The sequence below is a fragment of the Sciurus vulgaris genome, assembly GCF_902686455.1.
Source record: "Sciurus vulgaris genome assembly, chromosome: 5".
NCBI classification, from domain to species: domain Eukaryota; kingdom Metazoa; phylum Chordata; class Mammalia; order Rodentia; family Sciuridae; genus Sciurus; species Sciurus vulgaris.
In genome coordinates, this window is record NC_136465.1 from 100306669 (window position 1) to 100324106 (window position 17438).

Below are 17438 nucleotides of genomic sequence, written 5' to 3' on the forward strand. Positions count from 1 at the left end.
GGACTGGTAAGAACAGAGTTTCTCTAGCAAAGAGATGTATATAATTTCTGTGAAGGGCAGTTTTATTTTTAAAAAAATTTTATTTGTTCTTTTTAGATATACATGATAGTAGAATATATTTTGACATATTATAGATACGTGGAGTATAACTTCCCATTCTTGTGGTTGTACATGACGTGAATTTGAAGTACAGTTTTTGATGTGAATCAATCTGGCAAGGAGGTGAGTAGGACAATGGAAAATTTTAGTCTCAAGAGAGGCAACCTTTCAAAGGGCTTGGTTGGTTGTAGATGCACTACTTGACAATTCCAAAGAGACATGTACTTTTTTTTTTTTTTTTTTTTTTTTTTTTTTTTTTTTGGTACTGGGGATGGAACTTAGGGCCTCATGCATGTTTGTGGAGTACTCTTCCATTGAACCACATCTCTAGACCCCTTTTTTCCTCCTGAGATATAGTCTAAGTTGCCCAGGCTGCCCTTGAACTTGTTATCCTCCTGCCTCAGCCTCTTGAGCAGCTGGGATTACAGGCATACATCACCATACCCCAGCTGGGACATGGACTCTTAAAATCACAGGGTTTGGGGAAACTTGATGGGGTGACCAAGTGAGTGTGGCCATATTCTTTTTTCTTTTTTTGTACCAGGTATTAAACCCAGGAATTGAACCCAGGGGTGCTTAACAATGAAGCCACATCCCCAGTCCTTTTCTGTATTTTTTATTTAGAGATAGGGCCTCACTAATTTGCTGAAGCTGGCTTTGTACTCACAATCCTCCAGTCTCAGCTTCCACAACCATTGGGATTACAGTGGTATGCCACCAAGCTCGGCCATATTGGTTTTGACTGATTGGTTTGTTTGCTTTAAAAACTTAAGAATTGCGAGAGATTTTAAAATAATGACCTAATAACCCCCTTGAAGTTGAGTTTGTAAAACAATCATTTTCAAAATCAAGATCTTATTTACCCATTTAAATACAGCTTATACCTTTAAATTTACTTAAAGAGAGATTTACAAAGTAATTTAATCCATTAAACTACATAGTTGCTTGAATATCTGAAATAACCAAAATAAGACATAGTTGTGACTGATAGTGTGACATAATTAGAAATATTGCCAATTCCACCAGTAACAGACTTCGTATTACTGGTGTTTACATATCAGGTCTGAAGAGTTTAGATAATTAACTAAGTAATAAGGTTAAGGTTGATAATCGATTGTCTATTTCTAGGTAAGTCATTCTCTGGGTTGAACTGTCTGGATACTTCCACTGAGTTTCCATTTTGTTTCCACTGTTACATCTATCATTCACAGATTCATAGTAAGTTATTTTCCAGAAGTAATTACACTTAGATTATGATTTAAAAAAAAAAAAACTTCTCTCTCGCTTTAAAAATCTATATTTTTATGGAAAACCAAATGAGTTATTAATCAAGGAAATTAGACTCCCATTTTATTTTCAATTATATTTGCTAATGTTTTATTATACATATTATCTTAGAATTGGGAGGGGGAACCCCCACTTAAGTGAGGTAACAAACGTGCCATTCTCTAAAAACTTTAATTTGAATTTCATATTGCTGGAGTTTATATAACAGGCCTGAAGAACTGACAATGGTTAGTCCCTAATTCCTGAGAATTTTAACATCATTAAGTTTTCTGTGAATTTACAACAAATGCTCACATTTTAAAATTATAGTATGTCTGAAAAAATATTAACTTTAATGTTAGTAAGAAAAACCATCCAAATGTATATATTAACTCAGGTGTGAATACACATCAGCCTTGCTACTCTGCAGTTTGATACCATTTAAATACTTTTCATATATTTTATTTCAAGTATATGATATTATAATTTATCCAGACTGCAGTGATATTACAGACCCCTAAGTAATTATCTTTTAAAAAACTTTTTTAGTTGTCAATGGACCTTTATTTATATGTGGTGCTGAGAATCAAACCCAGTACCTCACACATGCTACCCAAGCACTCTACCACTGAGCTATAACCCCAGCCTCAAGTATCTTTTTAATTATCTGGGATTATGCACAGGGCTAGACCAAACAAGTCCTTTTCAGTCATGGATATTTAGAAAAAAGGATGGATGAGTAAAGTTAACTGGAATAGAAAATGCATAATTAAGGAAATGTAGATGCAATAAAGCTCCAAAGTTTGTTATTCAGATATGCTTAAAAATTAAATTTCAGTACATTTTGTGTGTGTACATGTTTAAGAAGGCAGGTGTAACTGAATCTATTAAAAATTTACACAGAGAGTAAATTCTTTTCCAGAGAGTGACTGGTTTAGATATTCCAAATAAAACTGCCATTTAAGTACTGGCTAATTAAGAAGACTGATACAGCTTTTCTTTAAAAAGGTAGTTTGCTTTCTTTCCAATTCCCACCCCAGCTAGATTTATAGTAAAAATGATGATGAAAGTTTATTTTAAGACAGCCATAAATTCTAGTCCATTTATGTTATAATAATAAAAGCATACTGTACATTCATCAGAACATATTCACACACCATGACATGTGGAGGAAAGTGAAGTTTAAGTATTTGGAGGAGCCATGTATTACCAATTACTCTTCCTCTTCAACTGGCATACATAAGCATAAAATATATTTGAGGAAAAGGTATATGTTTTATAATATGCTATGGTAGTATGCTGTCATTTTATCCTATCATCTTAAACAAAATCACAAATTCTGGGGTGGCTTTCATCATGCGGAACCAGATTGTGTTGATAAGATAAAGGCAACAATTTTATAAGCCTTTCTTGTAAGTAAATGATTGATAAACTGTACTAAGGCAAAATGAATTTTCAGGGCTTTATTAATTGATATTTTAATATGGTTATTTAAAAATGATAGAAATACACTAGTTAGTTGATAGAATGTTGAGCTAAGGACTGAGAGGGACATTGAAAAACCTACTCATCCTTTCACAGTTCCTTAAGTGTGACTTTCTCCAGAAAATTTTTTCAATCCTCCATGCATTGTTAGTCAAGTAATCCCAGGCTTCCATATCAGACTATTCATACCTCTTTTATACTTCTTGTCAAAGGAACTGTCATTATTTCCTCAGGTGCCTGTCTCCTCCACTAAACCCTGATTCCTCCTGGGCAAAGATAGATCCCACTTCTCTTTGAAATATCCAGAGATAAAAACATGCTTGAGATGGAGCAGTCATTTAATAATTACTCAAAGAATAATGACAGGGTTGGAGAAAAGCAAGAATAAAGGCCAACTAGTGGTAAGAGGCCAACCAAGAAGGCTGGACTAGTTGCCACCCTCAAATTTCAGACAACTGGTTTTATAATTGTGGAAGTGCCTCTGGTACTTAATGTCTTCAAATGAAGAATGAGAATATTAACAGAGGCTGCCTAGACATGTTTGTGTTTGGCCTGAAATGTTTTCCAAAACTATGACTCTCCCTCCTCTTGGGGCAATCATTTTCTCCACTCTCTAGCCCAACAGAGCTGCCATCGTGCCTCACAGTCTTATATGCCTACCCACTTAAGTGCCTGCCTGAAGGCACTTATTTCTTACCTATAAATTGCTTCTGTCTGTGTGTCGTTTAAAAGAAGAAAGAAGAATGGAGGGAGGAGAAGGAAAGAAGAAAGAAAAGAAAAGAGATGAAAGAAACCATAATTATTATATGGAAGAATGGAGAAGTAATGATAAATCTTTGGCAGAAATTTCAGACTTATCCCTAATAACAATCATTGGTTTTATGCTACCTCCATAGGTTTTCTAATTAATGAGGTGGAAGAAACAAAAGGTTACATTAACTCACAAGGAACTGGTAGTATGAATTCATACTAAACAGAAAAAAGGCAGCTTGTGATTGTGTGTGTGTGTGTGTGTGTGTGTGTGCACGTGCGCATAGAGAAACTATGGCTTTTTTGGTAATGTACAATTATCTAGTTGTCACATAAATCTTGGAATTTGAGATATTTGGAAGAATATCAATTATCAAATATTTTAACTAAGTTATATTGATTACTCCAAATAAATTTAGATTATTTTGGGAAAAAAAAGAATGGGATATTTTTGTAGGTTTTCCTCCAATCACAATAAGCAACACACTAAAGTTTCATGATATCGTGCAAGAAAACAAAAGAGTTGGACAGAGAAATATGCCTATACTGGTTATTCACATTTTGATGTTAGAATAATCAATTAATGGAAATTCAATGCCAGTGGTGCACTGGAAAACGTTTAACAGTCAGCATTCTGGAGGCAAGGGGAGTTTGCTGACTTGTAGCCTTTGCCAATTTCTTAATAAAAATACTCCCATCATGGTCGGTTTCAAGCTACCAACATGATGTCACTGAACATGGAGTTAAGAAGGGATGCCAACAATCACTCACTCACTGGCTGCAGAACACACTAGAGTATACCAATTTTTTCTCTTCTCCCAACTTGAATGTTACTATTCATTATGCTAGTATGATATTATTTAAGACAAAGACTGAAACCCGTATGAGCACATGGTTACCACTAATACAAAATCTGTATCACCTTTCAGTGAGTGATTTCAATCAGAAAAAGTATGTAATTCCAAAGGACCTGAAGAAAACGGCAAGGTTCGTAGAAATGCCACTATAGGCAGACACTAATCCTGTGGATAAATGATCTGATGCCTGACCAATATGTGGTGCCTGACAGTGTGGTATTGGTCTTTTCAAAGAAGCAGCTGTGCATGTTCTAGCCAAATGCTGTCTCACTGCAGCAGCTCCCAGCTGGCAGTACTGGAGTCACTGGTGCTACAAGTTTATTAGCAAAGCAAACACCTTACCTGCAGAGCAGATTCACTCAGCTCCACTGCTATATGCAGACCAGAAATGATCTCAATGGCAAGTCACTAGTGTGACTTCTCCAAAGTAGATGGAAGGGATTTACTACGTTAATTTGAGTCAAACACAACGCCAAAAACACTGCTCATGTTGCCAATCAGGTTCGTAGTTGGCTCTGAACCCACTGGGGGAGAGAATACTCAAATAAATTTGTAGCGATTAACGTATTTGCTAAATTTGTGTAACTAAGACTCTTATTAAGTGGTCAACATCCGAGATAAACTGAAAAAAGCTGCACATGCTATAAGAAACCAAGGTGTCTTCTTAAAATCTTTTTTGAGTAAACTAGGGACATAAAAAAGCAATTACTCAATAGATACTTCCACTGTCATGGAAATGGGCACTATTTGATGAGAGGTTCCTTAAAAGTCTTTTCTTACATTCTAACATCTTGAATACACTAGCAGCCTTTATATTCACTGTGACATCTATTCTGAAGTCATCTACATTGCTGTCTCCTTTCTTGGAAAGATGTCCCACTTCACAGTCCTCATCTTTTGTATCTTCTCTGATTGTATGAAATGCAGTTCAGAGATGTACTTGCACAGAGACTCTAAAACAAAAACACTGAGATGCAGAAATAATACCCTACTGAGAACTAAGGCTGACTGTAAATTGGTCTATCTGACCCTGTGATGTGAGAATGAAAAAAATAGAAGTTCTTTACATGTCAGTAATCTGTGGACCTATGGCAAACATTAAACATCTAAAATAAGAACCCTGGCTTTGAAGACAGATTTTTTGAATTTGAGTGCAGTCTACTGCTATCAGTTATGTGACTTTGGAAAAAAAAAATCACAATGTCTCTGAGCCTCCGTTTCCCAATCTACAAAATAGGGAAAACCTATTCTATAATGACTGCTGCTGAGCTTAAACTGAGAAAAATCTAAAAAGCATTTAGAACGGTTTCTAGAACATACTACACAATAAATGTTATTATGGTTATAAATTAAATAAATGAAATAAGAACATGTAATAAGCATAAATAATATGGCATTCAGTTTCCCAAATTTTTGATATATTTTGATTTTGGAAGTCACTCAAACCAGTGTTTGGTTTGTTTTTCTTTTTTTTTTTATTTTTTATTTTTATTTATTTTTTTTATTGTAAACAAATGGGATACATGTTGTTTCTCTGTTTGTACATGGCGTAAAGGCATACCATTTGTGTAATCATAAATTTACATAGAGCAATGTTGTTTGATTCATTCTGTTATTTTTTCCCTTCCCCCCACCCCTCCCACCCCTCTTTACCCTCTATACAGTAGTTCCTTCCTCCATACTTGCCCCCCTCCCTAACCCTAACTCTAACCCTTCCCTCCCCCCCATTATGTGTCATCCTCCACTTATCAGCGATATCATTCGTCCTTTGGCTTTTTGAGATCGGCCTATCTCACTTAGCATGATATTCTCCAATTTCATCCATTTGCCTGCAAATGTCATAATTTTATCATTCTTTATGGCTGAGTAATATTCCATTGTATATATATACCACAGTTTCTTTATCCACTCATCAATTGAAGGGCATCTAGGTTGGTTCCACAGTCTGGCTATTGTGAATTGAGCAGCTATGAACATTGATGTGGCTGTATCTCTGTAGTATGCAGATTTTAAGTCCTTTGGGGTATAGGCCAAGGAGTGGGATAGCTGGGTCAAATGGTGGTTCCATTCCAAGTTTTCTAAGGAATCTCCACACTGCTTTCCAGAGTGGCTGCACTAATTTGCAGCCCCACCAGCAGTGTATGAGTGTACCTTTCTCCCCACATCCTCGCCAACACCTGTTGTTGCTCGTATTCTTGATAATCGCCATTCTAATTGGGGTGAGATGGAATCTTAGGGTGGTTTGTTTTTCTAAACTGTTTAAGATGGTGTCACCCTCTTCAGATATTATATATTTTGGAAAAATCTGTGCTAATCAGGGCATCACTTCCTCCAAACAATGTTCATCTTCTGCTCCTTATTTACAAGGAGAGTCAATTAAATCTCTAACATCTTTGCCTTTAGCTATTAACCTTCTCAAAATACTTTTCTTGTTAATACTATATATTTGTCCTACATACTAGAGAATTTTGCTTACAGAATAAAAAAAATATTAAATTCTTAACATGACTTTCAAGGCCCCCACAATGTTTCCTTCCTCTATGTTTCCAACTACTGTTGATAACTTGCCATCAAACTCCATACTTTTGCCAGACTTGATTAATCACCCAACTTACTATCTATGTATTTTCATTTGCTCAATTTATTATATTCAAATATTTGATGCTTACTTATTACATGCTAGATGCTCTGCTAGGTGTAAGGGCTTAAAGATTTTTTTTAAATGCTTAGGTTTCACTTTTAAGAAATTAACAATCTAGCCAGGCATGGTGGCAGCATACCTGTAATCCTAGCAACTCTAGAGGCTAAGGCAGGAGGATCAAGGCCAGCCTCAGCAATGTAGCAAGTCCCTAAGTAACTTAGTGATACTCTCTCAAAAAAAAAAAAAAAAAAAAAAGGGGACGGGGGATGTGGCTCAGTGGTTGAATAGCCCTGAGTATAATTCCCAGTTTAAAAAAAAAAAAGAGAAGAAATTCAAAAGGCATGTAAGCGACTCATCGTAAAATAGTAAAGAGATAAAATCTGTAAAAGTGGTGACTTGCCTATGAATTCCTGTTCGAATCCTCATAATATGCGATGACTTTTGCTGGGGAAGCTGGAATATGTTTCATAGAAAACTGGAAACCATCTTTGGAATTAAATGATTAGGAGATTAAGTTTCCAAAAGGCAGACAATAGAAAATGTTTCAGGCAAATAAGATTAAATAAAGCTTTGCATTCATAAAAGTACATATAACATTTAAGCAAGAGTAAGTATTTTGAGGGTATAAGTATGTCTGTGAGAAAAGGGTAGTAAAGACGGTTGGAGATAAACTGAAAAAGGTTGCACATGCTATAAGGAACCAAGGTGCCTTCTATTTCTGCTTTGTTTGTCCAGCAAATACTTTCATTTCTCTTTGCCATTCTTGCTGTAAAGCAGGCATCTGACTCAAGAGTCGACCAATTCAGACAATGGTGGTTTGAATGTTGTGTACCTTTCTGAAACAGCTAGGGATAAAATTTTGGTGTGACTGCACAGCCATTTGAAACAGGAAGTGAAGTTTTCTGCTTCATGGTTCAGCAAGGACTCCCTGTGATTAGGTTATCTGCTTAGTGGAGGCTTGTTTGACTATGCAGAGAATGAGCCCAACATGCAGAGGAACAGTAAGCAGAGGTAAGTTACAACTCAAATAAGAGTAAGTCCAAGGATGCCGAATTTCCAATCCCGGTCTGAGAGGTCACAGTTCCTGGTCCTTTTCCTTCACTTCTACAACTGACCTTCAATACCTCAGCCACATGAGTCAACGAAGCCCTTCTTGGTTTCAGGGAATTTGATTTTGGTTTCTGACATTTTCAATGAGAAGACTCCTGACCAAGACCTCTGTTATGTTAAGAACTCTGTTTTACATGGTAAGGCAATGGCAACCACACAGAAATTTTAAGACAAGAAATGGGTTTGAGCAGGTGAGTGACGTGCACTAGAAAAGGCTGTTCCAGTGGGCAGTACAGATGAAGGATTTGAGGAGGACCATTTAGGCACCTTTTTACGCCTTTTGAGAATTTGGTTCTCTGTCGTTAGAGGATTTCTGACTATGGAAATAGTCTAGCCAGGTCAGCTCATTTGGCACCTCTTCTCTGGTGCCTTTCTGACTTGCTCAGCTGGTCTGTGTTCCTGTAGGCTTCACTTGTACCTCTGAGACTGTGGGTCTCAAACTTCAGGATCCATCAGAATCACCTGGAAGACTTCTTAAAACTAGATTGCTGGGCTCCACCCTGGGAGTTTCTGAGTCAGAAGGTCTAAGGTGGGACCTGAGAATTTTATCACATTCCAGTAACCATGCTTTGAGAACTGCTCTTCTAAACATTTTAATTGCAACTGGATTCCAGTTCATTTGCTCATATATATCCCTTGCTAGATTAAAAGTTCCTTAGGGATTTCTTATTCATCTTTGTTCAACTTTCAGTAGCTATCATAATGCTTTACATACAAAGTGGTATTTGATATGTACTACTGTGTGATTAACTAGAGATAAAGTCAACATCTTATCATAATAAATTCTCTCAGTTACCATTCATAGTCTCTCAAAAAATAAACTGTGTAACTGGAAAAGAACTGAAAGGCAGAATGCATTTCTTCTGGGTTATCTAATTTTGATTACATCACCCACCTGAGGCGGGAGAGTGGGTCAGCATTACCTTAGGCATCCAGTGACGTTGTAGAATATATCAAAATCGAGCAAACCATTTGCTTTGGGGTAGTCTCCTTCAGGCCACCCTGAGAAGGGGATGATGATATTCTCAGTCAGGGTGAGCAACGCTTCTGTTATCATGAGATTCTTGAGTTTGTCGTTTGAGGACAAATTCCACAGCAAACCTAGAAAAAAAGCACAGTTACCAAGGGAACAGTGCAGTGCAGGGTCACAACAACTGCTTGTGACCAGATAATACTTTTGCTTCCAGGACTGTAACTAGGTACAAAAAGGAGGGCAAATGGGTGGGAGGGCTAAAGAACCCCATTCTCAACTGGAAGAAACTGTTCATTAGATGGCAATGGAAGCGGATTAAGAACAATTACATATATATAACTTGTGACATAAAATTGTGCAGGTTTAAATTAATTAGGAAGTGTGAAAAAAAAAGCCAGAAATACTTAAACCTTCATTGCTGTTTCTCTTAAAAGACCCTATGAAGCTGACCTCATTGGGATAGTAAACTCTGCACTCATCAACAGGGAGGCTTGAAATGGTACAATTCTAACTAAGTCTTCAACATTTCAAGAGTTCTATTTTTTCTCCCTTAGACACCAGGGAAGATTGTCTTCCCTGCCTCCTGCTCTGCACCGGCTGTAACTTTCACCTGACATTTGCCTCCCATTCATAGTGGGAAGAGCCTGCAGAAAGCCTTTCTCTAGGCCTGCCAACAGTAGGCTAATTGACATCACCAGATAATGTTCACTGACTCCAACCCAGTGAAAGATGGAACTCATGCCCTCCAGGAATTTATGCTGGACACCTCAGGTATTTCTCATTTTATAGTTTGATAGTGAAGGACAAAAAATAATACTGCACCTTCTCTATCTGCCAATTTAGATGGTCTAAGTACTGGTCTAGGAACTAGAATCACATTCACTCATATAACTTTCCCTTTCTTCTAAACTCCCCCTGCCCCAATCCCCCACAAAGAGAAAATTATATAAGCCAAGCAGGAAAATGTTATCAGTATACCATACTTTCCAGTGCATTTGTGAGATAGAGACTGAAGCTTGGGACTGAGAGTAGACAGTAGCATATACATTTAGAAATTGTTTTTCTTATAAATTAGGTGCCCAAATATTGGATTCAGCGGAAGAACTATGTACCCTTTGCTTGCTATTCCAGTGACTCCCAGCAGCTATAAACTTGCCTTGCCATCTTTCAGGCCTCAAAAACTCACCCCTCACTGTCACTCAAGAAAGAGGAAAGAATGAAGGGACAGAAAGAGAAGGGATGCTTCTTCCTTTTTGACACTATCCTCTCTCTGCTCCTACTGCATAATACCTACCTCTTAAGTTTACTGTACAGTCTGTCCCAAGGAAGAGAGAGCACAGTTGTAGAGAGCAATCTATTTTATGAACTGAGCAAACATGGTGGTCTTGGCTGAATTTTAATGAAATAATTGTTTGCATGGTTAAAGCTGGTAATAATTCACCCATACTTCTATTTGGCCCAATCAATTAGAATACTTTAGGCCTAATGCAGTCTTTTGGGTTTGAACAGTTGGTTTTGGCTGTGCAGAAGTAACTAATTTTTGAAACAGCAACCAAATTCCACTGGAGCCTACACTAGTTTCCATTAGATACAGTGGCAGTGGGTCTGCTGTCTGGTGAGGACTGATTTCTGATTTCTGAGTCTTTTCCTGATCAAACTAGCATTTGGAGTTAGTCAGGGGCAGTGTCCCTCTGCCACAGGTTTTACAACACAATGACTTCATTCCTCCCACTTCATCTTAAGAGGCCCTGAAAAGGGGACAGATAGACTAAAACTCAGAAGGTGGTTGAAGACAATTTAAAGGCGAGACTGAAACTGAGTTTTGGTTACTAAGCTACAAAAGAAAGTTTGAAAGAAAAGAGAAAAAAGAAAAGCTTCCTGAGTTCTAAATAAGCAAACAAATTAACAGTCTCTGCCTGCCAGAGGCTTAAAAATGTGAAGCATAATGACATTTCCTCTTTTTATGAAAGACCACACAGGGCACTCAAAGGAAAAGTACACCTTACAATAAAACCAACAAGGATTAATGTGAACAAAGGGAATGGAATTTTCCTTTACCAGTCAATATTCTTTATAGGTTGGCATGCTACATTATTTCTACAGAAGTATATAGTTTAGGAAGTTTTGGAATAATTTCTGAATTTTTAATATAGGGTATTGTATAGAAATGTCATGGCCATCAAATTTCTGGATGGCATGAAGCTGGGAAGAGCTAAAATGCTCAATAGAGATTTGGGGTTATATATACTTATATGCTTGTATCCTCACACATATACCTACAAAATCAGTAAGTAACATGCCACGAACTGGGAAAATATGTTCAATGTGAGGTAAAGAGTTAACACTTTCAACATATAAATTATTAAAAACAGATACCACACAAAAATAGGCAAAGTATTTAACACATAACCAAACAATATTAGGGCAAATATAAAGAGGAATGCATGTTGTCTAGTAACTAAAGAAAGGCAAATTTAAACAGTTAGCCATTGTTTTGTTTACCCATGGGAGGTAAAACCAAAACCAGATTCCAGCTCCTTCTGAGGAAAACAGAAAGACTTATTTGTAAGATCCAGTACTCTCACTGTACTAGGTAAAAATTAGCTCATCCCTTACCAAAATGTTGACCAGGATTTATAATGAAATTAGTGTTCAGCTTCCAAATGAATCCAGTGACAAATCAGAATCATACTTGGGCTATACCCCAAATTTACCAATTCAGAATCTCAGGATGGGGTCTAGGAATTTGTATAAAAAAACTTCTAACTTTTGGCATTAGGAAATCAGTGGACCAGATGATTCTGAATAGATGTCCATTTCAATCATCAGATTCTAGATTCACTAATATAACATTTAGTATTTAGGTTTGCATTTGTGTCTTTTTAACTTCTGGTCAATTTATTCATAGTACCTAAGTTTCCATCACAGTTCTTTGTTGCAGTAGATCAGTCTGAAATTTTAGGCTTTCATTCTAGCTCAAAGAAAGGGTGGATTCTGATAAGCTATACTCTTGGAATAATTAGCAATTATTAGAGAGACAATGACTCCATTACCCAGAAGTTTACTGTCTCTGTGAAGATTGAAAAAAATAGCTCTTTAGTAAAGGGATTTTATAGGTATTAAAACCCATTATTTTGTTAAAACTGTCCTCTAGGACAGGAAATACAGTTTTTAAACTAAATTCCTGAACCTGTGTTAACTCTCAGGTAGTTACACTTAGATATTTTATATTCAATGAATCCCTATCTTCATTGAAGATGTAGGAGGAGGGGATGACAGTAATGACAGGACAATAGGAGAGAGAGATGACTCTTTTTAACCTTGGATTTCAAAGTGGGTACATACACAGCAGGAGGAATTAAAAAAAAATTTCCCTTGGACGTATATGCTGTTCCTTCTACCTAAATTTTTTTTAATATTGCCCAGTATATCAGATTTTTATGCAAAAGCCATTTATTCCAAGTCATACACAAACCCAAGACACTTTGTTGCACACTCTGAATGCAGACTAAAACAATATACAATATTTAAAGATACACAATGAATATTTCATAGTAAAATATTTTTGATGTTTTATTGAAATGCAGCAATAGAATCTTTCCAAAAATATGCAGAGGTCAATATGAATTTTTGAATTTTACTGAGAATCATCTTCTGACTCTTCTTTATACAGAGTGCATAGGAGGGACAAGAACTGTCCCTGCTTTGTTCTTACCATAATGTTTTAACCCAAGGCACAGGCTTGCTCACTCCAGCAATGTGCACTCAGTGACCTTGAAGATGAACTTCTGAGACCAGAATGTGCTGTTCTCATATCAGTTACAGAAAGTACCACGACTGCTTGGTAAGACCAAAAGAACTATCTGATGGGGTGAGGGGGGCTGGTTTTCTTTGATCCTGAAGTCTTTTCATTAGAAGAGAGGAAAGTTTCCCTCCTAAAGTGGTGCCAAAAGGTTGAGTTTATGTTCTTTCCTAGTGAATAAAGTTCTGATGCTAAATTTTCATACATAGAAATAGATGGTTTATTTAAAAAAAAAAAAATTTTTGGTGAAAAATCAGGGTCTTATCTTAAAACTCACCTACTCACTTGTTTGTGGGTTATTTGGATATTCCCAGACCACAAGGTTCTGTTAGATTCAGTCAAACATACAGAGCTGGGAAACTTAGGAGCACCACAGTTGGTACCATGACTAAATATATAGGCATGACATAAGTGGCAGCCCAGTATTAAAGGATGCAGCAGTAGTTCAGAGAAGCCCCTTCCTTCGTAACTTGAGGGGGTAAGAATAGAAGGATGGCACCTGACATGCTTCACAGAAGTGGATCTGTCAGTCATTGAAGGAAGGATAAGAGGTCCACCAAGGAGTCAAGGTATGGAGAAGGACTCCAGGCCATACAACAGCAGAGACAAAGATACCAAAGACAGAAAACACATGGGACAGACCAGCAGACCTTTTAATATTTCAGGACCTTGGCTAGAGGGGTCATCAGGCTCACATCAAAAAATCTTTGTGTAGAATGCCCTACAGTATGGATTTTTTCTTATTGGTACTAAGAAAAGTAATAGGACAGTGTTTTCATTTTAGAAAGAAATCACTAGAAGCAGAGAGGAGGATAGATTGAGAGGGTACAATTCTGAATCACAGAGAAGAGATGAGACAAGACAAATGCAAGGAGAGGAAGGGTCAGAGAGAAGCTGGGCAGAACTCCCGAGAATCTCAAACATAAGCTGTTTCCCAAAGACATATAAAAATGAGTCAATATGTGTCTAAAAAGGAGTAGATGGCATAATAAAGCAAAACATCCAGATGAAACTGGGTTCAAACCTGGGCTTTGCTCTTTACTGGTTGTGCAACCCCACACAACTTATTTACTTCATGTCTTGAGGCTCACATTGATCATGTGTACATCATCAATTATACTCCCACCTTTTACGGAATTGGCAGGAGAAAGAGATGAAAGACAGCCCAGCTGAGCGATTAACTCGTAATAGGAGCCCAAGCAAAAGTCTATGAAGTAGGCTGACAGAAAAGATTCACATCTATGGTTACTGGCTTTATGTTTCTAAACAAAGATTTAAATGTGTCTGTATTAAGTCTGTATTTCTGAAGCCCAGAAAACATTTATTTAGCTCTTCTATTTGTAGAGCTAAAGGAATAATTTAGAAGGATTTGCATTAAATGTCTAAGTATTAATTCAGTTCAATTATAATGAACGCCCTCCTGTAGGGAGTTTAGGCTTGTACTACATACCCTGGGTATTGCACAATCAATTTCCATTTATAGCTCTAAAGATTATCTAATGTTCTGGATGGTTTCTATGGCATCTAGATCATAGAATGTTCTCTGACTTTAGTTTCCTTTAACTTGTACAAGAGAAGAGGAAGCATGGTTCAATGGTTTATTCCTTTGAAACATATATACACATATACTCTCTCTTTCTCCCTCTGAAACACCCAGCTTTCCAATTTCTAGGTACCCTAACTTCAATCAGTCTATTTTCCAGGATTCTTCTACATAGCAAGCAGCTGTTTTTCCTCTTTGTTTCCCAGTGATGTTCATTTTTTTAGAAATAACTTTTCTTCCTCAAAACATTCATCTAAAGCTTGTCCCCTCTTCTAAGACCCACAATGAGACATACCTCCTTTATAGAGTCTTTTCTAACTTTAAAACAGGAAACTGTCTGATTCTCTCTTGTGGTTCATTAGTACATTTAATGGAGAAAATGTTGGGCTCTAAATGTGAAGTTTGGTCTTTTGTTTTTATGCCAACCATCATATAAGTATTCATGCTTTAGCACGAAAAAAAAAAAAAAAAAAATGACAACTTTCCTGAACTGTGATTCTCAGTGCCTGAAAGCTACTGGAAATGTTGGTTGAATGAATGAGCTCACTCTTAATTTCTACAGATATTTTAATATAAGTCATGGATATGAAAGGAAATCTCTTATGAGACACTGCAGAAAGTAGCATGGAACAACTTCATATAGTTTTATACAATTAAAATATATCAAAATAAGGGCTGGGGATGTAGCTTAGTAGTTGAGCATATGCTTAGAATGTATGAGGCCCTGGTTTGATCCTCAGCAAAGAAAAATCAAAATAGAAAAAAATATTTTTGACTAAGAATGACAAAAAATTTTTATAGAAAAAAATGTCTACCAAGGTGTAGAAGGCAGAAAGGCAAAATATATTCAATTTAAAATAATATTTATGTAGTACCTCCTTTAAAAGCACTTATCAGAGCACTGTCAATTGTTACTACATTTTTTAAAACAAATTTTTATTTGAAAGTATTAAAAGCCATTGGCTTTTTTTTTTTTTTTTTTTTTTTTTTGTGGTGGGGGCAGTTACCGGGATTGAACTCAGGGGCACTTAACCACTGAGCCACATCCCCAGTCCTATTTTGTATTTTATTTAGAGACAGGGTCTCACTGAGTTGCTCAGCACCTCACCACTGCTGAGGCTGGCTTTGAATTTGCGATCCACCTGCTATGCGACACCATGCCAGCACCATTAACTTCTTTGAGCCTTAATTTCCTTGACTGTAAAACTAGGATTTAATCCTAATAATACCTCAAAATCCAAGGTTTTTTTGATAATTAAATTTCAAAATGTGCATCTCTGGAGACACTGATGATACTTGTAAGTTCCTCAAGAAAATACTACTGACGATTGCACTCTGCGACAGTTCCTGTGCTCTTTGGAATGAGTGCTGGGAACATAAGGAGAGAACTGAGGGTGAGAGCAAGCAGGATGGTTTGTGTCCTAACACCCATGAACCATTTCCTCTTCTTTCATATGCACAATTCCTTTAAATGAAACTAGCTCTGTCTCTGTGCTTCAAGGATGTGGTATTAAAGGTGTTGCTCTAGTTATATCTCAATAGTTCATCTTTATTATCCATTAGGTAGAAAGGAAACAAATTCAAGTCAGCATCTGAGCAGAAATATGAAGTAGAGAACTAAAAACTGTACCCAGTTACTCTTTCTTCTCTTTTTGGGGATGGAGGATCAGGTATTACTAAAGAGGGATCCAGGTGATGGGAAGATGGGAATAAGAGTTTCTTGTACTTTGACTAATTGACACCCTCTACATCAGAAAACTATTTGTCCATTTCACCTTCCTTATACAGGTCCAGCAAGCTGACTGTCTGGCAAACAATAAAAAATAATTGTGTGTGGTTCTTGTCAGTTTCCTAAAGAATGTTTTGGACACTTGGGACAACACTGAAATCTCACACACTCTCAAACTACAAATCTGGCTGTTAGTGAATTTATGTAGAGTTTTCATGCAGTGAATCTTGTTAAGAAGTTGTTTTCAAGACTTTAGTCAAAGGTGCACAGGGTTTCTAATGAAAAATATTAAGCAAAGGCTTCAGAATACTTCCTCTTTAGGAAAAAAAAAATGTTCAGATATGGTTTGGATCTGGGAGCTAAGCCAGCAGGTAACAATGTTCCTTTAAAGTCATCTCTTGGATAACAATGAGCTCATCAATCATCTATTCCAGGAAACTGAAGAAAAACACATGACATAACACATCTGACTGGGCTGTTACGTTCTTTAAAGTTCAGTAAGCACTACCTGTTATTTGCTTTTTAGTCTCCAAGTCTCTGGTTTGCTTTAGCACCTGGAGTAGCCGAGGTACCCCACTGAGTTCAGCTACCTCCAACTTGTTGTCATTGTCTTCAAATACCAAGTTTCTCAAGGCCCCGCACACAGCTCGCTGTACATCTTCATTCTGAACTTTGAGCAGCTGTAGAAGCTTGGGGATACCATGAAGCTGATTAACCTGGGGAAGAAGTGGATGCATAATTCCAATGTTAATTTTGATGTGGTATTAATGCATTTCATGCATTATAAACATATGAAGTTCACCGTGTTAATGCAATAGTTATCAGTCAACAACCATATGTAGCACAACCTGAGACTCACACTACATAACATACCCCTGTTGCAAAGCAGTATCTGTCATCAGCAGCTTGAAGGGGGAAGGTTAATGATAAAGGGCGGATAGTGATATTTAAGTAGAAAAAAGAGTTAAATCATAAAAGCCTGGAGCATAATAAAAAAAGAGAACTAAGGGCCTGGGGAATAAGAAATTTTAGGAAAGAACACCAAATTACACGAGTGCTTTTTCCAGGACAAAACTTTACAGTCAATATGAAATGAATCACCTTCATAAATAGTAGAAATAAAAATTCATTTATCATGGCAATATTGAAAGTAATGCAACCTAACTCTAAAACCAAGCTATTG

General features: G+C 36.8%; 1 protein-coding gene across 1 annotated transcript in view; it reads right to left on the reverse strand.

Moving 5' to 3' along the window:
- Positions 1 to 17438, reverse strand: part of PKP2 (plakophilin 2) — a 76883-nt gene that overhangs the window by 19435 nt on the left and 40010 nt on the right. Inside the window, exons 5-6 of the mRNA XM_079139347.1 lie at positions 16764 to 16971; positions 9132 to 9309 (exon numbers count right to left, since the gene is read on the reverse strand). Coding sequence (XP_078995473.1) covers positions 9132 to 9309; positions 16764 to 16971 — 386 coding nt within the window. The remainder of the gene's footprint in view (positions 1 to 9131; positions 9310 to 16763; positions 16972 to 17438) is intronic.